General features: G+C 36.4%; 1 protein-coding gene across 1 annotated transcript; it reads left to right on the forward strand.

Annotated features, from left to right (window-relative positions):
- Positions 1-501: 501 nt before the first annotated feature.
- On the forward strand, positions 502-25,072 carry LOC102229981 (sodium- and chloride-dependent GABA transporter 2-like). The gene is made up of 15 exons (XM_023325324.1): positions 502-870; positions 1,138-1,322; positions 2,869-3,003; positions 8,283-8,423; positions 8,680-8,767; positions 11,154-11,286; positions 13,652-13,786; positions 13,941-14,044; positions 14,942-15,066; positions 15,416-15,528; positions 16,617-16,754; positions 16,899-17,001; positions 18,770-18,870; positions 19,432-19,602; positions 24,607-25,072. Exons 1-15 carry the CDS (start codon positions 863-865, stop codon positions 24,751-24,753), a joined length of 1,827 nt encoding a protein of 608 aa, XP_023181092.1. The 5' UTR covers positions 502-862; the 3' UTR covers positions 24,754-25,072.
- The last annotated feature ends 238 nt before the right edge of the window (positions 25,073-25,310 follow it).

Raw genomic sequence — 25,310 nt, forward strand, 5'->3', positions numbered from 1 at the left:
TGAAAAAATTATATATACTGCTCAAAAAAATAAAGGGAACACTTAAACAACACAATATAACTCCAAGTAAATCAAACTTCTGTGAAATCAAACTGTTCACTTAGGAAGCAACACTGATTGACAATCAATTTCACCTGCTGTTGTGCAAATGGAACTTTGTACAGAACAAAGTATTCAATGAGAATATTTTTTTCATTCAGATCTAGGATGTGTTATTTGAGTGTTCCCTTTATTTTTTTGAGCAGTGTGTGTATATATATATATATATATATATATATATATATATATATATATATATATATATATATATATATATATATATATATATATATATATATATCAACATTGGTTAAGATAAATAAAAAAAATCATACTTTAAACCACAGGGTTAAAATAGCAATATAAATTATTTTTATCATATTTTTCCATTATGACAGGTGAGGCTCTGCCTCGCTTGCCTCCCCAGGCCGCACGTTACTGGTCCAGATCTGGATGCACTGCTCACGGACTCACCGCTTCACACTAAGCGCTAACGGGTCACTAAAATCTCTCCTGCGTGGACTGCGTGAGCAGACACGACTCAGCTGGCTGGTTTAAATCAGCATCTGCGCTAATCTGGCCCACTCATGGTCCTGCCACAGTGGAAAAGTACAGCGCGGAAGTGGCATGGTTTCCAACCCTATCAGGGGACAAACTGATTTGGTGTGTGTGACATCAAACCACTTCAAGTGTAATTACATCACAGAGGATCCCACGGAAACCACAACTACTGTCCCAGTGGCTCAAGCTGAGAGGAGTAGGCTACTGATCGGATTCCTGTGTTTCCTGGACGGAGCTTTGTGTGGGGAGGGAGCTCAAAGAGATGGAGGGGTAAGTGTTCACCGTCTATATTTTCCCCCACTGCTTTAACCCCCCCAAAAATGTCACGCTTTAAAACAAATCTTTCAAGTGAAACTCCTGGTAATCCTGCAAGCTTTAGTCCAGCAATTAAACTTATTGAAGCTTCTGAGCCAAAATGATCAGCTGAGTAAGTAAACCAGTTTAGCCAGGGTCTGAACAGTGCGCATTATAAAATAGTCAGAGAGCCGCAGGGGCTTCTCAGTGATAGCTTCTCTCTCAATTCTTCAACATGTCAAGAGAGTTTGTGAAAGCAAACAGCGTGGACGGGTCCAACCAGGGGAGCGTCTCCGGAAAGAAGACCCCGCTGCTGGACCGCGGCCAGTGGGCGAGCAAGCTGGAGTTCCTACTGGCCGTAGCGGGAACGCTGGTTGGACTGGGAAACCTGTGGAGGTTCCCCTACTTATGCTACAAAAACGGAGGAGGTAGGTCCTGAAAAAAAAGACAGAAAAGTGTAGAAATTTACTTTAAGGGATTTCCAGATCTGGAAAAGAGGAGCGGCTCCAAAATGTTTTCCATGGGGTGACCAGATGGGGGACCAGCAGTAACTTTGAGCTGGCATATATAAATAAATAAATAAATAAATAAATAAATAAATAAATATGCAACTCTTTAGCTCTCCTATGTCACTGGCCATTGTAGTGTGGTTTCCCCCTAAGTTTATTCTAATAATTATTTGGTTGTGTTGATGGAAATGGCATAAAATTTAACCAGTTTTTGTATTTGGAGAGCAAACACTCCCCCAAATTTGGCTTCCCTTTTTAGATGCAGTCTGTGTCTTGAAAATATATTTTTTTAATTTCTGCTTTTGAAGTCCCTTCATTTTTTTTTTATTGATTTCCTGTAAGTGAAGGTGTTTTTGCTTTTTCCATAAACGTACACTTGCAAATCTATTAGTAAAAAATGTTTTACCTCAACAAGTTGGCGCAAACAATTAACAATCAGATTTTTTATTTGTTCTTTTTCATTGAACAATGAACACTGAAGTCACAAAAGTAACACAGAATAAAGTTAAAGGGGAACATTCAATTCACTGTATGAGTGTGTACCTATTTCTGTCCAAAGCTAAATATCAAGCAAATAAGCAGTTGTAGTTTGAGGTGCTTTGGCTCCTCTGTTGCATCGGAGCAACTAGGCCATCCCTCATCATCATCATCATAATCATCATCATCGCGTTCAGCAGTGAGCCTTGGCCTCTTACGATCCTGACACCAGTTTACCACCATGATAGATACTGAACTATCCAAACTGGGAACACCCCACAGGAACACAATTTCAGGGTTTAAGCTTTGACCCAGTCAACTGACCATCCCAGTTTAGCTCCTTACACCCTTAAATCTGCACATTTTTCCTGTTTCAGATTCTATCAACTTTGAGGACAAAATGTTTAGCTGTTGCCAAATATGCCTTTCACTGACAAGTGCCTCAAGGAAGATATAATCAGTGTTAATTGGTTCATTTGTCAATGTTATGGCTGATATGTGTAGAAAGGTTTTAGGAGACGCCGCAAATGATTTAAGCCACACTGAGCTGAAAACATTTTGAAACACGCATTTGAAAGCAGAGCTTAATGAAATATTTTTAATAATATCCTGAAGAGGACTGAAAAACTTTGATTAAGACTGTAAATTCAAAAGTCAAACAGGAGTAATTTTCTTTTACTGATATTGCTGCCTGTATTTGTCAGAAACAAACAGAAAAATCCTCAAAATCTGAGTATTGAGACGTGTAGATATCTGAAATAGGGTTCATGTTTTGATGTCAGTCAGCAACATCTGATCATAATATAAAGTGAAGAAGAATAAAAAAACACGACTGTGATAATGAATAAAATGATAATGACAAATACATCACAAAGATTTATAAAGATATATTCCCATTAGAAAGTTAACTTGGTGTTAAAAAAAACCCTGTGTGTGAAGTGTCTTTAGAAGATGTTTTTATAGATTATTTGGCTCACTTTCTTCTCAGGTGCATTTCTGATTCCCTACATCCTGTTTCTGCTTGCTTGTGGCATCCCGATGTTCCTCCTGGAGACAGCCATGGGGCAATACACATCCCAGGGCTGCATCACCTGCTGGAGGCAATTCTGTCCCCTGTTTGAAGGTTTGTGTTTCACAGGAGCTCAATGCAACTCCACTTCCGCCCAGTGCATTCAGTCCTAACCACACTTCCATGCAAAATAAATACTGTAAAGAAAACAAAACCAATAATACAACAAACTCAAAAACTCTTTTGTGTTGTAATTTCTTTGAGTCTTCTGTTCACACATTAAAAGAAAAAAGCTGCAATTAAAACTGTTAAATCTTCAAAAAACTTTAGATCACCACCACTCTCAAAGTTAATTCCCACTGATCGATTATGACGGAAAGTCATCACATTTATTTACAGTGCTTTGCTAAAATGTTTGCAACAGTCTTGTTTTTTTTATTTGGTCACGTTGCACTCAAAAACATTGTTATTTTTTGTTATGATTTTATGTGACAGACCAACACAAAATAGCTCATAATTGTGGCGTGGAAGGAAAATGATTCAAGGCATCAACACTTTTTAAGTCTGAAAATAGTTCTGAGCAAATGAATTTAGAAAAACAAGAACAACACAGTGACAAAACAAAACAACACAGCTCTTCATGAGTAAGCATCTAATTATTAGCACACCGAGAGACTGAAATCTGTACCTATTTTTCATCACAAAAACGCCCAAGTTCAATTAGACTGAATGGAGAGAGTCAGTGTGAACATCAGTTTCCTGCTGTAGTGTCTTTGTTGGATATAGGTCTGGACTTTGACTTGGCCATTTTGACACTTACCTTACTTTCTGGACTGTAAGCCACTGCTTTTTTCACACACTCTCAATCGTTTGATGTGACTAATGCACAGCTTTTTACCTAACGGTCACAAAAGGCTGAACTGCTGCATGAAGAAGAGGACAAACTTGAGAGCAAATCCAGGACTGCAGTGTGTAATTTTGTGTTTCCATTATGTAAAACACCTTGCTGCTGAAATGTGATATACAAATAAACTTGATTGATTGATTTCGCTCCACCCATTTTGCCATCAACTCAGACCAGCTTCTCTGTTTTTGCTGAAGAAAAGCATACCCACAGGATGATGCTGCCACCACCATGTTTAACCACTGAGGTGGTGTGATCAGGGTAATCACACCACCTTCATCACAAATAGTATTTTGCATGTAGTAAAGAGTATCCATCGGGCTCTTGGCAGCTTTTCTGATTAAGGTTCTCCTTGTCCAGATTGCCCATTTGTTTGACCAGCCATGTTTTTGCATTTGTGCCAGATCAGATCTTCAAAGCTTAAAATATTGTCTCCTAACCTATCCCGGCTTCAAACCTATCCATAGCTTTCAAAAGAAGAGAACTGACAGCAGTGTTCATTTTTCTTCCTTACTTAATTTATCTTATAACAAACCTTAGAATAAATTACACCCAGATGAACTCCATCAAGTAATGTAGCAAGTTTTGAAAGGGACTGGTTTTACATTACATTTAGGGGCTATAGAGTAAAGGGGATGATGGTTTTCAGGGGGTTTTCTGTAAAGTAAAAAAACAGAAAAGCATGTCTATGAAGTTTTATGTAGACATCAAGGTATTGGTAACTTTCTTGAAGAGGTTTCATCTGTAAAGTAGTCATGTGAGCTCATGAGGTAATTTTTATCTATTAAACACCTGAGACATTTTTTTATTTATACTTAAAACTGATGGTGATACAGGCAATCACACAAAGATAAAGTTTAAAAAACAAAAATGAATTACATACTGTACAGTAGAGACAAAATTCCATGTAACATTCATTGTAATTATAAAACAAAAGTAAAGTGTGCTGGCAAAATACAATTTATGTAACTGTTTGGAGAGGAATCTGTAATTACAATACAATAATATTAAAAAATAAATAAATATTATATATATATATTGTTTTTGTGTGAGACTGGACTATTGTAGTAGGGCCAATGAACGGGGATTTCATGTGTCTAGACATAATGCCATCATCTGAAATAATATCTACAAATGTCTGTAGTCATCTAAATCTACAAGCAGCTAAAAATTAGGCATGCCCTTAATCTGAAAAGACCAATGAAAGTCTCCTGTCACTGGCATCAAAATAGAAATTTAAGTCCAAATAACCCAAATACAGAGTCTCACATGAGAACAAAGAGGAATCTGTTGTTCATTCCCAAATGAACAAAGCAAAAGAAGTTTCCCACAAAGAACAATTGTCCGTTGGTAAGCTATGATTAATAATCAGCACGTGTGAACTCTGGGAAACCTGATGAAAGTTTGCACACAGCAAACTGTCTGTTGTCGCTCAGCTGCTCCATGTGATGGATTATTAGACATACAGGAGAATGTGTACACTGAAACATAGCGTTCTTCACACCTAATTTATCAAGATGTAAAGGTGGGAAAAGGCGTTAAAGCTGCAATAAACTCTTGGTTCTGACATGTTATGGTGTCTGGGCCTAAGGGAAACTCGCGTCAAATTCCTAACTTTGTGTTTCAAGCATGCAATCTGTCACGCACACTGCATGGTTGATGGGATTAGCAAAAAGGTTTGTTTTTTATCTTGCTCAGGTGCAGTGGTTTTACATGCAGCTGTTATCCAATCTGTGTAATAATGTGTGATGTTTAAACAGGACGCCGCAGGGTCTGACTATACTCAGAAGAGACAGCTGCAAATATCAGGCCGCTACAGATAGGGCAAAAAGTCACAAATAAATAAAAAAAAAAGAGTTTAATAACTATGTTTAAAATATTTTATCTTTTAAATATTATAAATGTTTTACTAGGATTATAGATGGTAGATCAACACAAAGCATATAGTTGTGAGGATGAGGGAAATTATTTATATATATTTAAATTGATAGATAAATGTGTATTCAGCCTCCTTTATTTGGAAACCCCTAAATGAAATCTATCCAACTGCTTTAGAGTATGCTTGTCTTGTGAAAGCCTCTGAGGTTTCTTAAAAAACATTTTTAAACAACAACTTAATGTTCTTCTTCCATAGATTAAACATGTGTTCTGGCTGAGCTTTTGGTGTGATGTGACTGACTGTATGTGGCCCAGAGCTGGTCTGCTCAGCTTATTTAACTGAGTTTGACAAAATGCAGCAGATTGTTCAATTACTAGGATGTGGTTAAATTTAAAACAGGGGTAGGTTCTAAAACAACAATGACAAAACTGAAATTATGCACTGCTTTCTGTTGGTTTATCACATAGAATTCCACTAAAATTGATTCCACTAAAAGGGATATAACATAGCAAATGTGGAAAAATTCAAGAGATAAATGCTTTCACAAGATGCTGTAAATAGCAATCAGAGAGCAGACTGTTAGGATCAGTGTTGTATAGTAACGAAGTAAAAATACTTCACTACTTTACTTAAGTATATTTTGGAGTACTTCATACTTTCCTGGAGTATGAAAATTTTTGATGACTTTCACTTTTACTTCACTATATTTCCGAACTTAATTGCGTACTTTTACTCCGATACATTTTCAATGTGTGGTTTAGTTACTCGTTACAAAAAAGCGAGAGAGAGAAACAAAGTGTTTTGACCCCACCTACTGATTAGCAAGTAGCAAGCAGGCTACCGAACAAAGTCGGTACCCTACTTGCCTGGGCTTGTTCATCACCTCCAATAGGATACACCTGCTTAGCTTCTCCCATTAAACACAAAGCAAATCTCGCAATCAGCAGCAGCCACATGGAGGAGGAGACGGAGACCACAACGACTGCAACTACGTCGGACACGGCTCCAGGGGAACCACCAGCTGGTGATGAGAGCCCATGGCCTTATTTAAACACAATATACTATTTCGTGGGTGTTAAAGATTCGTCGTACCGCATGCAGTTTATGTTATTCCTGCCTGAAGATGTGGAAATTCTATCTTACAAAAACTCCCCGTCCAACTTGAAGAAACACATCGAGGTAACTTCTTATGAAATGGTTATAATCCTCCTGTTTCAGTAACTATAGCTTGGTCACTAGGCACTACTGTATTGTGAAACGTTGACCATAAATGAACTTTGTTTGGCATTGTTTCAGTTCCACACATGGTGTATTTAGCTGAGGCCTAATGTTGACTGTAGCAGGCTACCTAGACTCCTCTGTTCAAGGGGGGACAGAAGCCATAGCGATAGCAATTTAGACTAAATTTAACGACTATAGGAAAGGCATGCAAGTTCAAAACCAGGTTTACAGATGCCAATAAGCTGCATTTCCCTCCCAATTCTTTTTTTCTTTTGCATAATGACCAGTTGTGTGCATCACCTACTGACTGTAGCATTGACTGATTCACTGATTTGTGAAGTAGAGTAATCGTAACAGCTCTTTTTCTTCATGTTGGCCGCATTTTCTGTACTATTTATTTTTCTCATTTTCAGCACTGACCTTACTTGAAGGGAAAACTTGAGGCTTACAAAAACTTTGTATTTTCTGTCCTGGAGGATATACTAAGAAGCTGGTCCAGTTGTAAAGCAGGTTAAGTTAACCTTGTGCTATAGGTAAAGCACCTAATTTTCTTAACTAAATGATGCCTGCAGGTATATCTATTAGCAGGTTTAATTTTGCCTGCACTTGGTTGGGTACATTATTTTAAGTGTATTTGACAAGTTTACCAAAATATAAAAAATGTCATTCAAACTGCATTTGCTTTGTTTTACTTTTTACTTGTACTTTTCATTACATTACTTGAGTACATCCATTTTTACAGTAATTTCCATACTTAAGTACAAGAAGTTTCAGATACTTTAAGACTTTAACTCAAGTAACATTTCAGTCAGTGACTTCGACTTTTACCAAAGCCATATTTTGGAGAGGTACTTATACTTTTACTTGACTCTGAGATTTCAGTACTTTATACAACACTGGTTAGGATACCAGGAAGTGCATTTGTTATTTTTTAAAAAATGTTAATACATTTGTTTGGTCCAGTTTGCAGCAAAACTGGGGTAAGTGATATGATTTGTGTAGATAAACTGTCTCTTTTCCGCAATTCAGTTTTATGTGACATAAAAGTTAAACTAGATGCATTTAAAGAGGTATCTGCTTGAAAATAATAAAAGTGATGTTCCTGGAAAAGAATAGTCAAAGATTTACAGTAGATAAATACATGAGATTTCCTTTTAAAATAACAGATCTGATTGTTATACGAGTAACTTTATACCCTTGCTACAAGAATAGCATTCATTGGTTTACTTTGCTAAGTAACTGAAGGACATCTGATGTATAGATCATTTATCAATATTTGTTTCACAAAACACACTGGAGCAAGCTGAGTTATTTCTGCAAAATGCTGCATATGTTGCATATGAGTCATTTTCTTAAAGTTACCCATTCTGACCCCATCTGTGCCTTCAGGTATCGGGTACGCCACGCAGGTAGTGATTGCATACGCTGCTGTGTCGTACATTGTCATCCAGGCGTGGGCTTTCTTCTACCTTTTCTCATCCTTCAGCGCTGAGCTTCCATGGGCCAGCTGCAGAAACTCCTGGAACACAGGTAAAGCAAAAAATAGAAATTAAAATAAAATGTTTTGTTAATGTTGATCAGAATTATAGTGTTAATAACATCACACTTGATCCTGAACTTTTCTTCCGAACAAAACCTTCAGTTTCTCACTTGAAATATAGTGCTGACCAGAATTAAGCTTCACATGGATTTGAATTAAATTTGATAAGTGTAAATATATGAATATATATTTCTCACATACACAGTGCATTGCACACTTATTTGATTGATTTTTTTCTTTAATCAGAGTCTTGTGTTGAATTTGATATGAAAAACATGTCATCCAACTGGACAGCAGCTGCAAATGCAACAACACCTGCAACCGAGTTCTGGGAGTAAGTGTAATTCATGCCTGCCTCCTTTACTGATCCGTCCGCCATGTTTTAGATATATTGTATTTCCTGTACGTAACTAAACGCGAGAGACACCACTATTTAAATTAAAACAAAACACCGCCTTTTTCCACACATTTTCTCCAGCCGAGTTTCCCCTCACAGAGCACTTCTCTCCCTCACCTTCCTCACTCAGCTCCTTCAGACTAGCGGCAGACGGCAGCAGCAATTAGCAAACACCTGGTGGAACTACACATCTGTTGAGCTTATCATACAAGCTTCTTCTTAGTCCAAATCTTCTAAGAACAATTGATAAAAGCATAATGAGAAGCATTATGAAGGCGGAGTGTCAGAAAGAGTAGGAGCTTCTTGAAGAGGCAGAGGCCCAATTTCTAGGTGTAAATTTGCAGAGTTAAATTACTTTTAATTGATGTTTGACATAGACACAAATTTCATAACAACTGAAGGTGACATAGTTGCTTTATTTTGCTTTAAAATAACATGATGTGCCTGTAAAATACATACATTTATGTATACTTTATGGATTTTAATGACCAAATTGGGTCGGAATAGTGATGGTCAGTCGTCTGGGTCAGTGCGTCTCCAAAACTCCAGCTCTTACAGGATGTTTTCAGTCTGCAGTGGTCAGTATCTAGGGATAGAGGTCCAGTGTCATTAGCGGTCAAGACTCATTGATGAACATGAAACAAGTTGGAGACCAGTCGGGATGACCAAGCTGACCCCTGCTCAGTGAAAAAAGTAGTCTAATCTGACGAATCAGATTTTCTTCTACGTCACGTGATTCCAAGTGTGTGTGTTGTTCATTAAAGCCGCACAGGAGTCCAGGATGTTCTATTAGAAGATGAAAAGCACTGGGAGGCTTTACATGATGTTCTGCTATAAAACCTTGGATCTTGCCATCCATATAGTTACTACTTTTACACATACAGTATCTCTAGCCTATCTATTGGCAGACCTTATTTCCATCTTTTCATGGAAACACTATTTTTTGATGTTTGTATGTTGCTTGGAAATTGTTTGAGCAGCACAACAATGAGTTTTGTGCTCATTGTGAAATCATATGTGAAATATGATTTTACATATTTCACAGATGTCAATTTAATTGAGCATTTTGGGATGTTCAGAAGAGACAAGTCTGAACAATGAGGGCCACACCTGGCAGCAGGTCTTAAGAGGATCTGATGCTAACATCTTGGTGCCAGAACTTGGCACACCTTCACTTTAGATGAGCAGCATAATCCATATCTCGACTGACCTGACCTGTTAGCAGTGAAACTGGGGTGAGCACCACATTATTTGATAGGTGGTCATGTGCCTACAGTGCACATATATATAAAGTTGAGTTCTTTTTCTATAATTTGTTGCTACCTTTCCATCTTTGGACACTTTAAGCACACATTTAGTGTGAAACACTCTCACTGCAATAAGCATTTAGCAAAATAGTTGCCAAATGTCAAAGTTAATTAACAAATCAAAAATATCACATATACTTTGGAAGCAAAGACTCAAAGAAGTTTTAACCTGCTACTTTTCTAAGTTCCTCTAACAGCATCCTGCGCTGCAGTGCTACTTTACGTAGACTGTCAGATTCCTGTTCCTTCAGCTTTATTAAACCAGTATTTATGTATTTAAATAAAGTTTCAATGCAAACTTTATTTTAAACTTTCTAAGTAAAACTGGTGCTGTTGATTTTGTTTTTCAATAAACCACTGGCGGCTCTTCTCTAGTGAATTCTTTTAAAACTGTGTTTTTGTTGCCAATAGTCTGAGTGAAAGGATTTTAGCTGTTGCCTCTTCATGTCACATCCTCACAGCCTTTCCCTCCAGACCTGTTGTTCAAACCAAATAAGGCTCTTAAATAAATTGCTGCTTGCATCAGTTGCTTTGGCAATTAATGAAAGCAGTATCAATTGCCAACATATCTAGGAAATAGGTTCTAGGTTTACGGCTAGTCTAAACTTGCTTTAAAAATGACAAGAGACAAAATTTGTGTTGTCATCATAGAAACATTTGAAAGACTGTCAGAAGTTTAACTCCACCAACGGACATGTTTCCAGTTGACATTAATGCATACCCCTCGTTTAAATTAAATATGTCCATTTAAGTTTTGAAAGTTTGTTCAAATAAATTGGGTTTCTAGCATAGTGTTTTTAGTTTTCAGTGTTTTTATTTTATTGTGAAAAATAAACTGTATTTGCTTGTTTTTTAACAAACAGTTGGATTTTTTTTTTTTTCTCAAATTCTTTTAGATTTTATTGAATGCACCACATTTTGATTATTTTGAAATATTGCAATGTCTGTACTTATATTTCGGGGATATTTCTTATTCTTATCTTTTGGCAACATTATGCATATATTTATCTTTTTAGGAGAAGAGTTCTGGGCATTTCTCAGGGGATTGAGGAAATTGGTAGCTTAAGATGGGAGTTGGTCTTGTGCCTGTTACTCGCTTGGATTATCTGCTACTTTTGTGTTTGGAAAGGAGTGCGATCCACTGGAAAGGTAAGGCTACCTCTGAAGGCACGCTTTGCCATTTAGAATGGGGTACTGATGACATTTTAAATTATTTTAGCATTTTTTGCTCCAAAATATACCTCTTTCAGCTGGTCCACATGTACGGATCTCTCTAAAAATATTATTGGTATGAATTAAAGGGCATCAACTCAAAGAATAATCCCCAAAAAATGTGCAGTGTTTCTTAGGTAGTTGTAAAAGTTTTCTTCAGATTTTTTATATAGTCATAAGAGCTGGACTGACTCATAAAGAGCAAATTTTGGGTGTGGTATTTTACTGTTGGGAACTGTTGTCATAACCTCAACATGCAGCCAAAGTATGTTTTAGAGCAAATGAAACACGTCAGAGGGATAAATGGATAAGACATGTGTCAGGCTTTGCATGCACTAAGTTAAAAAGGAAAGCAATAACTATGGAGCAGTCACCTGACGAACCAAAAAACTGGAGCATTTATAATGTGAATGTGTAAATGTTCTTTTCTTCTCCTGAGAATTTTCTGTTGAAATTCAATTTGACTACTTCTGCTTCTTATATCAAATATTGTAGCAAGCTTTGGGAGAAACAGATCTAGAACGTCTAATCTTGATCCAGCTAAGAAGAAAACCTTTTCCTCACTAAACAAAGTGAATAAACAAGCTGTGAATACAGCTTCATTAAATGTGTTAAAAAGCCTGTTAAGTTGCACAAAATTCGAGACCAAACTTCAGCTTTAAAAGAGAACAAACACAGCTTTAATTAACATTTGCAAATGGAGAAAACATACAAAGCTCACATCTCAGTGAGAATCGGATGAGTTCTGACTAGGGGCTGAACGTCCCCTCATTAACATTAGATACATCACGCATTACTTAGTCACAGCCCCTGGCTCAAGTGTCAGGTAAAAATCGATACGTTACTTATCTGTCAGTTCCAGTGGAGCAGAGTTGCATACACATTCACAGCTCAATGTTAGGCATTTCTCCTAAAAGGCCTCTCTGCTGATGACTAAACAGATACTAGTAACTGAACTTCTACAAACTAGGCTTATCACCTTAGCCAGGTCTCACATTTCTAACTGCTGAACACCCTGTTCTTCACTTATTTGAGGAGGGTCAGAAGAGCATATATCCTGTTGAGCTGCAACTGAGTGCAAACCTTTAATAAAAACATCATAAAGTGTACATTCTAATTTATTTAAACTTTGCTGCTAAATTTTTCCTTCACAAGCCAAATGGCAGAGCTTAAAGCTTTGAAGTTGCAAGGGATTAAAGTTTGCCCAAATAAAAAAACATAAATGAATAAAAGACTGCACAGCAAATACTGCATTTAAATCACTCGCATTTAAACCATGTAATCGGCTAACTGTAGAATAAACCATCATCCCACTAATGCTTACCCTGTGAAATCAGAAAGGGGACTCAGATTTCCTCTTGTTTATCCTTTTTCTGTGCTTTCTTCTTGCTGAATGTTTTACTTTTGTTCTTCCTTTTTTTTCTCTCCACATCCTTTCTTCCGTGTCCTGTTCTTTCATTCACAATCATGTTGGAGTTCCGTTTTTCTGTAAAAACAAGCTTGTAAAGAGCTGATCGGCTGCTAAACACATCATGTTTAGTGATCACAGGCCAGAGGTCTGAAATATTTCGGCTTCTGGGTCATTTTTATGGAGAGAAAAGTAAAGCTCTCACATAGATCTTACAAAACAGGTGCCAGATTTACATTTTTGTGACAAAAAAAGTGGAAGGTGCTTGAACTTCTCTGAAAAGTGTTGAAAATCTGGGAACAGTTTCCCAGGGGCATTGCTATTTAGCTCTGCTGGGGCATAGGCCATCAATTACTGCCCACATCTTCTCCTACATATTTGAAATTTAATGCAAACTCCACACTTACTGTAGATATAACCAAATTAGGTGAGTTGCACTTGTACATATTTTCCAACAACTACAAATCAGCTCATATCTGAATTGCATGTTTTTGTCTTTCCCATCCAGAGAAATGGTGAAAAGAATTTGAACTCCGCATGTTGAATCACATTTTATGTATTCCTCAAGTTGTCAGAAATTCGGGAGTTTTTAATTAATAGTTCCTCAACACAGTGATCAACTTATAAATCTACGTGTGTTTTTAAAAGTTAGATTAGAAAATGCAATTAATTTTAAAGGAATTGCAGACATGTTGATATTTGTGGTGATTCTGCATAAATATTTTGAGCACACATAGATTTATAGTTTCATAAATCTGGTGCAAAATATATTACATTTCTGTTAACATAAAAAACAACACTTGTAATGTGTTTAATTCTTCTTTAGAAATTTGTTAGAATTCAGTGTTTTCCAGTGGTTTAGGCACAATCTAACATTTATGTTTATGTTGATAGGTAGTTTACTTTACTGCCACGTTTCCCTATGTGATGTTAGTCGTTCTGTTGGCCCGTGGGCTCTCGTTGCCCGGAGCGATGGATGGCTTGGCTTTCTACTTATATCCAGATCCTACAAGGTTGGTGGACCCTCAAGTAAGTAATAAATTCAAAGGCAAAGAAAAGCTCACAGCTTGGTTGCTTCCAGTGGAAGTCTGAGCCCAATAAACACATTAGATACATCAGACTTCTTCTTTCACAGAAGTTTCTGAAGTGCTTTTTCACTGATGCTGTGCTGATGTCTGTATAGGTTTGGATGGATGCAGGTGCACAGGTCCTTTTCTCTTTTGGCATTTGTCAGGGGAGTTTGACAGCTCTGGGAAGCTACAATCAGTATAAAAATGATTGTTACAAGTAAGTGCAATACTTTTGAATTTAGTCATTTAATTCCCTAGTTATTGTTCTTCTGTCCTGTTTTACTAAATTGGAAGAAAACCATCATTGGGAGATTAGCAAAGTTGTAATGCCTCATGTCTTTAAAATCAAGTTGGATTCCTGGTATTTATAACATTAAACAAATCTTAATGTACAATTTTATTCAAAATAATAAAACTGTGCTCTAAAAATGTACTATTAAGTGCGCTAAGGTAACTTATCTGTCTGCAAAGCTGCTTTTATTTGGCAGAATGTACAGGTTACTTGGTGGTTACGATGCAATTAATTTTTCAAACTTTCAGAATATTTTCCCAAAATTTTCAGGTTACTACTCTGACCTAACCGGGCCATTACCTTCCTACACTCGTCCACTCAATTCCAATCTTACTTCACAACACAGTCTAGACTTTCTGCCATTCAGCTGGACTCCACTGGTAGAGTTTGAAATGGGCCAATCAGCTAACGGAAGAAGTTGTAAAAGATGATGTGTATTTTCTGTTTTATAATTGTAGTCTGTCTGTAACTTTAGCAATGGCAGCAAAGGAGGTGAACAAAGCCGTTCAGTGTGTGTCGGCCAGTGACCTTGTACACCAAGCATAAAAGTTACCATAAAGTAAAATTTAGGGAAATTAATCTGAAAAGAAATCAAAAACTACATTCCAAGTTCTGGGAAAGTAACTTGAATGTTCTTTATTGTCATTAATAAACTGTATACTTTCAAAGTTTAAATTGTTAGAGCTGAAAACACATTTTAAATGTTTCAATAAACTTTAAGACATCTGATATGAAACATATTTTCTGTAGAATTTACAATTGTTTTTCTTCTATTTAGTTTTATTTTCAAACATGAGAAATATTTTTGGTCTGCATCCCCAGGGACACATTTGTTCTGTGTCTGGTGAACGGCGGCTCCAGTTTCGTGGCGGGGTTTGCCATCTTTTCTGTTTTGGGATTTATGTCATATGAACAAGGACTGCCAATATCCCAGGTGGCTGCTTCTGGTGAGATGTCTGCTTTTGTTTGAAAATGTAACACACCTGTCATCAGCGCCACTTTGATTTAATATGTAGGACACAATGGTTGTTGTGTTTGTTGATTTCAGGGAACATCATGCTTTGAACATGTTTGGGAAAGTAAAATTTTAAATATGCTGAACTCAGACATTACTGGAATAATATTTCTGAAATTACATATTAAATGATTTTAGTGTAGATCCCAATAAATATACTCAGATATTTAGAGAGAGAAACTTAAGCACAGCTCATTGTTGACTTCATGTTTCCAGTAAGTGGGGTGAAAATGACAGTTATTTTTTGTTTTGCATTTAATATGCTGCACTAATTCCAACAGGACCCGGCTTGGCATTCATTGCCTATCCTCGTGCTGTAGCCATGATGCCTTTGCCTCAGCTGTGGGCTGTTTGCTTCTTCGTCATGGTCATCTTGTTGGGTGCAGACACACAGGTAAAATGTTAACAATATCCCAATGAATTTATTTATTTATCAAACCTGGATTATTTAGTTTCTTTTCAGTGCTTGCTGGCTCCAATGGTTAGCACTCTGCTCATGTTTTTAAAAAAAAAAATTTTATATTGGTTGACATAAAGTACAACTAAGTACATGACATAAGAAAATAAACTATAAGATAAGAACATTTACAATATAAAGGATACACAGAAATAGTAAACACAGGTCAGATACCTAAAAGAAAATCTGTATTGGCCTCTGTGCTCATAATTGGGTTTTCTATGCAAAACCAAAAGTTCTGGTTCTCAGAAAATACTTAACAAGATCAGAAAACGATAGTTTAAGGTGGACAAAGTACACAAATATACTTTTCAATAAGGTTACATCTCAGCTATAGAAATATTTGGTAAAGTATAGAATTTAACAGTCACTTTTTGAATTGAGTCATAAATAAAGGTTAATTAAAGATTAATTTTAGTATCTGTCTGTCTGTCTGTCGTAATTTAAAACATATTTGCTGTTGTCAGAAATATTATATTTGCAATCCAACTAATGTGCAACTGAGTAGGATGACTTTTTTCAGTGTACATAGTGTGCATGTGTGTTCAATAATAATAACACAACAGGGAATTTATAACACAGCATTATCAGTGCAGCACAGACAAATAACAGCATAAATGTTATTGAAAAACGATTGTGCAAATGCCAGCATGTATGTAAACATGTCTTGATTTTGCTGGGATCAGTGATGGTTTTAGAGTCCAACAGCTGATGGGAGGAAGAAAAGAGGCTTGGAAAATATGACAGTTTTTCAGAATATTTTACTACTTTGTTCTGTTTTATCTTTTTGCTGACTGCATCACACTGTTTCTCCTTCTAATGGACTGGAAACCTCAATGTGTCCATCTGTGCAACACAACCCATCTACAGTAGATGTCTGATGGAAAAACAATACATGTGATGTCTGAAATCCAGTCCCCCACACTGTTATCCCAACTTTGTCTGAATTTAAAAAGTTAAAAGTCTGATATTAGTTCCATCTTGTGACATCTGTTAGTTTTTAATTTGTGTGTTCGTCTCATCAGTTTGTGAGCCTGGAGTGCCTGATGACCTCAGTGACAGATATGTTCCCCTCTGTGTTTCGAAGAGCTTATCGCAGAGAACTGCTGCTGCTTTGTCTCTGCGCTGTTTGCTTCTTTCTCGGCCTCCTTCTCGTCACAGAGGTGAGAACTCTGAGTGCTGTCAACAAACACACTTAATCCGATAACTAAACTTGCTGTTTGGAAGTGTGAGTTACTGAACATTTAGACATTTGAGTCTTCTGCTTTTGTGTTTGACCTGATGGTGAGCCTTTCTTCTTCCTGCAGGGGGGCTTATATTTCCTCCAACTCTTTGATCATTATGTTTGCAGCGGTAATAATCTTCTCCTACTTTCAGTGTGTCAATCCATAGCAATTGGATGGATATATGGTAAGTTCCTCAATCAATCCTGAAACATTTGCCTATTTTCAGCAAATCACAAACAAGTTGATGTTGGCTTTGTGGTTCTCTACTGTAAACATGGCGCTATTCACACTGATACTTCCCAAAACCTGAGATTTCCTGCTGCATTTGCACAACTTGTCCACAGTTTTTTGGCCAGAAAACAACCCCTTAGGCTTTTAAAGAGGCTTTGCAACATGGAGATTTTAAAAACTCAATTTTGAGAAACATGTGGAGTGGTGTAGCTGAGGTCAAACACAGACACAAAGTTTCCTGTGTCTCTTTTTTTTTGTAAAGTAAGTAAACATGTGATGGATGTATTTATGAAGAGCTGTACAAAAAAGACACTTTACTCCCTCAAGAATAAACAAAAGTGTTTTTCAAAATTATTTATGCCCATTAATGTTTTTGTGTATTTTGTCATGCTACAACATGCGACAACTTTGTGATAAAGTCCCAATAAAGTAGTTTATTGGGATTTTAGCCGATAAAATGAAGTGTAATAGTGCAAGGTTGAAGGAAACTTTTATATTGTTATGCAACCTCTTTTACTCTGTTACCCCTAAATAAAACCCAGTGCAACAAATTACCTTCAGAGGTCACCTAATTAGTAAATAGATCTCAATTTGATATCAGTACATCACTACTCTGTAAAAGACTGGCAAAAGGTTCTATAACCAGAGAAGGAGCTGAGAAACCTCTGGTAACTCTGGAGGAGCTTCAGAGATGCGCAGCTCTGCTGATTAATAATGAGTTCAGTAACTTTAACCAAAAAACTTCCTGATCTTCTTATTCTTCACTTGTACCTAGTACCAACAATTTTAGTAGTATTTGTCATGGCCACCGGCTGACTGTGAGTGACTTAGTCATAAAACAGGATAATGTAATTTACTGATACATCAAAGTATATGAGAATTTAATAACTGCACTTTAGATAAGGCCTTATTAAAATGTCATAGATAACGTTGTTGGTTTTGGACAGTAATGACCTCTGTTTGAAGCTCTGACTCCTCTGCTGCTTCAGAAAGCTGCATGATTAGGTTACAGAATTTCATCAATTCTTGGAATGCGTGTGTGATCTTATCCCGGATGTGCTGCACCCGATGCCATTCGCTGAGGACTGTTCAGGTTCTTCAGCGTCTTCCACCCGCTGCTCCCCATAGAGAGCCGCCCTGATCCGCGTGTCCACAGGCAGTGATTGCTGCGGTCAGTCAGCAGTTTTGACAAAATGTTCTGATCGTGTTCCAGCTTACAATGGACTTTCCTGGGATAGCTTGACACGTGTGAAGTGTTAGTTCATTGTAATGTAATGTAATTCTAAAGGGCAAATGCAAAAAAAAAAGAAAAGAGGTAAATCTGGCAGAATTATGCATAGCAACTAAACAGGAAATGTAACTTAAACCACGATCTTTGTGACCACCATTAAAATAAATTAACAAAAACAGGCAAAACATTTCATATAAAATTAAAATATGAGTATTTATTGGATCAATTTCTGACTCAGGATGCATCTAACATGATCAGATCTTCTTATACCTCCAGAGAGACACACTGTCTGTGCAGCATTAGTCAAATTTGCATTTGCTGCTGAGATTTTATATGTGAATGTGCACACATTGCTAGTATACTATTAAAGGCATTCTTGTTGCAATTTAATGTGAAGAATAAGATTTAAACCATCTGACTTTAGACGTGCTTTAAAATTTGTATTTAGTGCTCTGTGCAAAATGCTTTGGTTTCTGATTTTCCTGAACAGGTGCAGATCGTCTCTATGATAACATTGAAGACATGATTGGTTACCGTCCATGGCCTCTGATGAAGATTTGCTGGCTTTACGTAACACCTACTGTGTGTCTGGTGAGTCAGTAAATGGTAGAAAGTGTGAAGAAAGAAAATGAATTTTTGCCTATTTTTGTCACATTTAACTGTTCCAGCTTATCAAATTTATTCTAATACAAGATAACCAGAGAAAGTCCAAAAAGTGATACACTATCCAATCAATCACATATCATCACTATCCTAACATAGGCTGATAAAAAATAAGGCCTTTTCTAATAATTATTTCAGTAGAAGATTATTCTATGAATTATTCTGACGATTTTTGAACAATTAGATACGAAGATTGGCACATTCTGCAGATTTTTCGTTTAACAACTTAAGTCATTTTTATACAATGTTAGAAATATATTAAGACATGCAAATAAACAAATAATTCAGTTCCTTTTTTAAACAAAAAGATAAACTATGTTAAAATTTGTTTGATACTCTGAAAGATTTAGAAGAAATTGGTAATAGAAAGGGTCATGGTTTCTCAGTTATAAAGGAAGGCACAGAATAAAGGTAGAAATATTTCTGAGGAAAAATATTTTATGTTTAAATAACACAAACTGTAAGAAAAAACTATGTTTTTTTTGACAGGGTACCTTTATCTTTTCTGTGGTGAGATACAAGCCTCTGAAGTTCAATAAAACCTACATCTACCCTACCTGGGCCTATGCTTTGGGTTGGTTCCTCGGACTCTTCTGCGTTCTCCTGGTTCCACTGTGGATCCTGTTTAAGCTCACTCAGATGGAGGGAACGCTTTTGGAGGTATGAATTTGTAAATCCAGTTTTGAGCTTGAGTATAATGATACACTTTATTTGAGAAGTATGTTGAAGAGATACAACAGTCAGTAGAGCTTGGAATCGGCTTATTTTTCTTTCGTTGGCTCTGATCCAGAGGTTTTAAACTCCAGTACCTGAGGCTTCATGTCCTGCAACTTTTAGACGTGCAGTTGGTCTAACACACGTGTCAAACTCAAGGCCCGGGGGCCGAATCAGGCCCGCCGAAGCTTTTTATGTGGCCCTCCGGACTCTAAATTGCATCAATAAGTCCTTCCAATTTTTCACAAATCTGCAAAATTCACACAAAATCAACAGATCCCCACATTTCTTTCTGATTTTACTGAAACTTTTTTCTCGAAATCGGCCAAAAACATTGAGTTTAAGTGACTGCTGGCTCAGCCTTGATTTTGAGTTATAGTCCGTGGTTGATGCAGCGATTAATAAAAAGTCACATTTAAAATCATACATTAGAGAAAAATTTGTAAAAATTCCTTACAAATATTTCTATATTAGCACCACAAAATTTGTATAATTTGGATACAAAATCAGTGTGAAAAGATGTTCAATATCATTTAATTTTAAGAAATGCTTACTGAATGCTGAAACAACCAGATTTATTGATATTTTGACAATTTAATGGATTTTATCAATACGTTCTGGCACACCCGGCCCTTTAAGAACATTCAGATTTTTGATTTGGCCCAAAATCAAACTGAGTTCGACACCCCTGGTCTAACACATCTGTATCAAATGGCTATATTGCCTCTTCATTGTCCTGTTGTACAGAGTGCTCCTAATAAGCTAATTATTTTGAAGTAGCGACACATATAAAAGTAGCGGGGCTCCAACCTTTCAGGACATTGAGGCAGAACTAAGAACTCCAACCACTTTCTAACTGTAAATAAATCAAACATCAGCATATACTGTGACGCATGTTTTTTAGTTCAATAAAGGTTAGGTAAATGTTTATGTACATATATAGTAAAAATAATAACATTTCTACTATTACTTTTAAATCATCCAGGAACTCTGTGCAGAAAGTTTTGCACGACTGCACGGAAAATTATGTAAAGTTATGAATTAATTGAGATAATCTTCAAAACTATTTCCTCTATCGAAAAAGCTGCAGTTTTTTTTTCTTGTCTGTTACAAAAAATGTAGCCTGTCAAGGTTGGAATCAGTCAAAGCAGATCTCAAAGGAAACTGGAAATCTGTGTCATCCAGGAAAAGCCTGATTGCTGCATCTCTGTTACTTCGGCTTCACTGTTCTGTTCATAACATTTGGTTTATTCAACAATCGCACCCTAAGCTAGAAATGGGATTTCTGCTAGCAGCTCATAGCACGACGTTCTCCAACTGGCAAAAAGGCGATTTCTAAAGGCGATTTCCTCGTCTGTCGTCTCTGGACAAAACAAAACACAAATTAGAGTGTGCGTGTTTGTTTGTAGACTGTGGCCCAGTTTGCACTTTCGATAGCTGCAACAGCTGGACAAACAAACTCTCACATTACCACATATTTTGCCTTTAGAAGGGTTTGATTGAAAAGGTCCATTTAAATGCATTTACATGTTATATCTACTTTTGTCTTCTTTAATAATTATTTTTTCAATAACTGAATTTAAAATGTGAAACATGTCATGTACATTCATTACACAATGACTAGTAAATTTATGGTGTTTATTTCTGTCCATTTAGAATATTTTAGTTTGCCAACGGAAACTAAAATAAATTACTGAATTAAGATAAGGGTTAGTTTAGCAAAATGGAAAAGATAAAATCACATTTTCAAAAAGGCACAGTCACTCATTAGGACATTTCTGAGAACAAACAGGACCCACTGATGGTCACAGCTTTGTAATGACTTAGATGCAACTCTACCTAAAACATTTTATTTAGATAAAACACTTAAATCTTATTCTTCACGCTGATTATTCCTGTGCTGTACAAGCATACCAAATTTGATTTAATGAGCTTTATAATAATGAGTTTTTTATAGATTAGTGACAAAGCTTTTCCTGCAGGGTCTGCTAGTGTGCTCAATCACAACATTAATACCACTGCTTAGATTGTTAGGCAAATAATTTTAATGTCAAGGTTCATGTGGGTGCTGGTACCGTAGCCAAGGTTACAAAAGTCACATTAATATCTCCTACTTTCAGACTCATTCCTAGTTCGTATTTTAGTCAGTTTTGAAGGGGTGGGTTAGAGCTTCAGAGCATCTTCAAATGATCATGTTTGGATGTTTGATTGCCTAAATATTGGTTCTGTTTACATGTTCTCCAGAAAGGCTAAACAGCCTGCCATGCTGCCTTTCTTAACATCTAATAACTATTATAAATATTAGAAAAGAAAAAAACCACTAATTAGTGCACTAATTGCACTACTTGATTTTGTAGATGATTTAGTCTTCTCCTATGGCAAACAAAAGGAGGTATCTTTGACTGTTCCTCTTTGCAGAATTTCCCTTTGTTAATGTGTATTACTGTGTTATTTTGTCCTGATATTTGGGGTCATTATCCTGCTAAAAGTCACAGAGATAATCCATCTTTAAATTTCTACCAAATATTTATTTAAAAACTTTCAAGTTCATGACTACATGCATTCTTAAAAGGTTCTCAGGCTATTTGAAAAGACTAAATAGACCCACAGCATCATACATCCTGTTCTGTATTTAACAGTGACTGTGATGCTCTTTTCCACACAGTTATTGTTTGTTTCCAAACACTCTAGGAGTGTTTGACCCCAAAAGGCTCAGAGTCAGACCCTGTTCACACCTGGTGCTAACTTGCAACTTGGCAGATTCAGATAAAAGTAGGCAGGGTGAAGGCTGACCATTCACACCTGGTATTAAAGTGGTATTAAAATTCACTGTTAATGATCTGATCACATTTCTCTGCTTTACATGCAAATAAACACACATCCGCATCGCCTTGTCAACAACACCACAAGCAAGTCTGCTAATGTTTTTATGACAAACAAATACATAAATCCCACCACATCATATTATCATTCAACTGTTGCCGTAGTTGAGATTAATCTGAGTCACATTGATATAGGAGAACAAATAATACAGGACAGTTTTAACACATAAAATTACAACCTTTAACACACAAGCAGAACACATGACAGCTCTACACATTTTTATTCCAAACATTGTCCTGCGTAATAGTGAATAATTTTGCTCTTTTTTTTTCTTTTACCAGAAAGAGGGAATTTAACTATAGCTATCCAAACAACTACAATCAGCTCGGAAAAATACTGAGCAAAGTTCATAACTTTCTTACCCAAATCTCTTTTCTGGTTTTCCTGAAGAGAATCCCAACATGAAGTTTATTAAAACTTAACATACAAACCCCAAAATGTTAGAAGATTCCCTAAGATGTTTAGTCATTTTAATTTAGCTACCGGCAGTGTTTTAGTTTTTAACCCACACATCTATATAATAACATCACTGCATGAGAGAAGTCATACCCTGACATGCCTCTGAAACATCCAGTTGGCTCTCTGAGAGCCTCTACTGGGTGCAAAGCACACTTGATTTCCCACCATTTTCTGACAGGTAGATTTTTTTTTACCTGCTTACAACCTGCTTACTGTGCAAGGCAAGATAAAACATGGGTCTTCATCTGGCCTATTGGCCAGTGGATAAAAGAAATTAGATATTAGATTAGATTACCAATTTAACGTTACTGAGCACTGTGATTATTTTTTGTAAAAGTTGACATTGTTAAGTATGGTCAGGGATATGTGTTTCTCTTCCAAAGAGTATGTGGCATGAAGAACCCATTGCAGTACCAGAACATTTTAAATATAAATCTGGTGAATTCTGCAAGAAAACTGAAGGAAATTGTTCTTTCAGATAGATAAGGATTTTATTTTGGTAAAATCCACACAGACTGTACAAGAACAAATTATGACAGATATTTCTCTCCGTACGCACCAACCTTGTGAAATGTTGTGTTAGAAGTGCTTCTCAATTCCAGTCCTCAGGCCCCCCTGCTCTGCATGTTTTAGGTGTGCCTCTATACCAGAACAGCTGATTCAAATGATTGCATGACATCTTCTGCAGCCGCCAAGTACTGCAGAAGCTTGTTAATCACCCAAAGATTCAATCCAGGTGTGTGGCAGAAGGGAAACACCTAAAACATGCAGGGCAGGGGGGCCTGAGGACCGGAATTGAGAAACACTGCGAGATGAACTTGTGTCCTACTGACCAAACTGAAATATACTCTTTATTAAGAGCACTGTTTGTATAAATGTGGCATCTGAAATTTTGTAAGTAATCATAATTTCCATATGAGTGCAGTTTATTTTTAGGCTTTTTACACATCTTTATTGGAGGTGCCCATAGTGAGAAAGTGCTGTCTGCTTTTAGTCAAAGGTATTTTATTACTTTTTAAAAGATTGCAGTAAAAGAAACCATGAGAGCAGCCATTGAGCAACGCTTGGATTTCTTTGGATTTTTTCATCCCCCAACATTAACCAAGATAAACACCAAATTGTATTTTTGTGAGTTGTTTAAAAACTTGGAAATTAAATTTTTTGCCAATAAACAGTAATTGTACTATAGCCTTTTTTTTGTTTTCAGAAACAGCCTTTATAGGTGGCATACTGAAGTTCCAACTGTGGGTCCAACATTTAGCTAAATCTAAAACAGCATAGACGTAGTATTGTGCCATCAATCGTGAGTTATGGTTTTTGTCTAAGGCTTAAACAAAAGACCATAACTTAGACTCTAAGTCCTCATCTACCATTGATAAATAAAGAGATCACAAAGTTATTAAAACCCATCCCAAAGGGGGAGCACATTATTTGGACAAAATCTTTTGATTGCTATTAAGACATTTTCTACTAAACACTACAAGAAGGTCACTGGAAGGTCAGAAGAAGAAGTCTGAACAACAGGAACCATCCATTGAGCACTGCTTGTTTGTTTAGTGGAGTGGGCATTTGTTTGGTGAATGAACTCAGTTGCTTCTGCTCCCACAGAAACTCCAGAAGCTTTGCCGTCCTGAAAAGATGAACAGCAACACAAAGCAACCTGAGCGGTACCCTTTGAACCCGGACAGCGGTCTTACACCTGGGGTTAGTGGATACAAGGGAAGTTATGCTTCTGAGATGGAGATGCAAGTGTGAAACACTTTTTGGTAAAGATATAAATATGGTTATTTTTGTTATTCTTAAGGCATTTTTTTAAGCTTTGTGTTTTTAGAAAATTATTACGAGCAACAACGACTTACAGATCAGATCTGGTCTGAAACCTGCATAAGAGGCAACTTTGAAGTTTTATGTGTAAACGATGTATGCACAGTGCTGTAGTGCTTTTAAGATTTATGTGAAAGATATTTTGATAAACAAAAATACACTAATTTCATGTGTCAATGTTCCTAATGGCCAAGGACTTGGTCATTATTAGCATTCTCTTTTTGATGCTGTTATACATTTTTTAATACGATCCCAAAAATGTATGTAAATGAATGAATACATTTAAAAGTAAATAAAAATTATTAAAAAATAAAGAGAATTGTTGGCATTCGTTTTTGGATTTATTTTACTGATTTGATTTTTTACTTTTGACTTTTTGTTTTTTGTTAACTGTTTTATCTTGTTTTTTCAATTACTGCATTTCTTTTAAGTCTGACCTGCAGTTCCTGCTTTGACTGAGTTCAGGTTTATTTCTTAGCAATATAATA

Source organism: Xiphophorus maculatus, chromosome 20, assembly GCF_002775205.1.
Source record: "Xiphophorus maculatus strain JP 163 A chromosome 20, X_maculatus-5.0-male, whole genome shotgun sequence".
In the NCBI taxonomy this organism is placed as follows: Eukaryota; Metazoa; Chordata; class Actinopteri; order Cyprinodontiformes; family Poeciliidae; genus Xiphophorus; species Xiphophorus maculatus.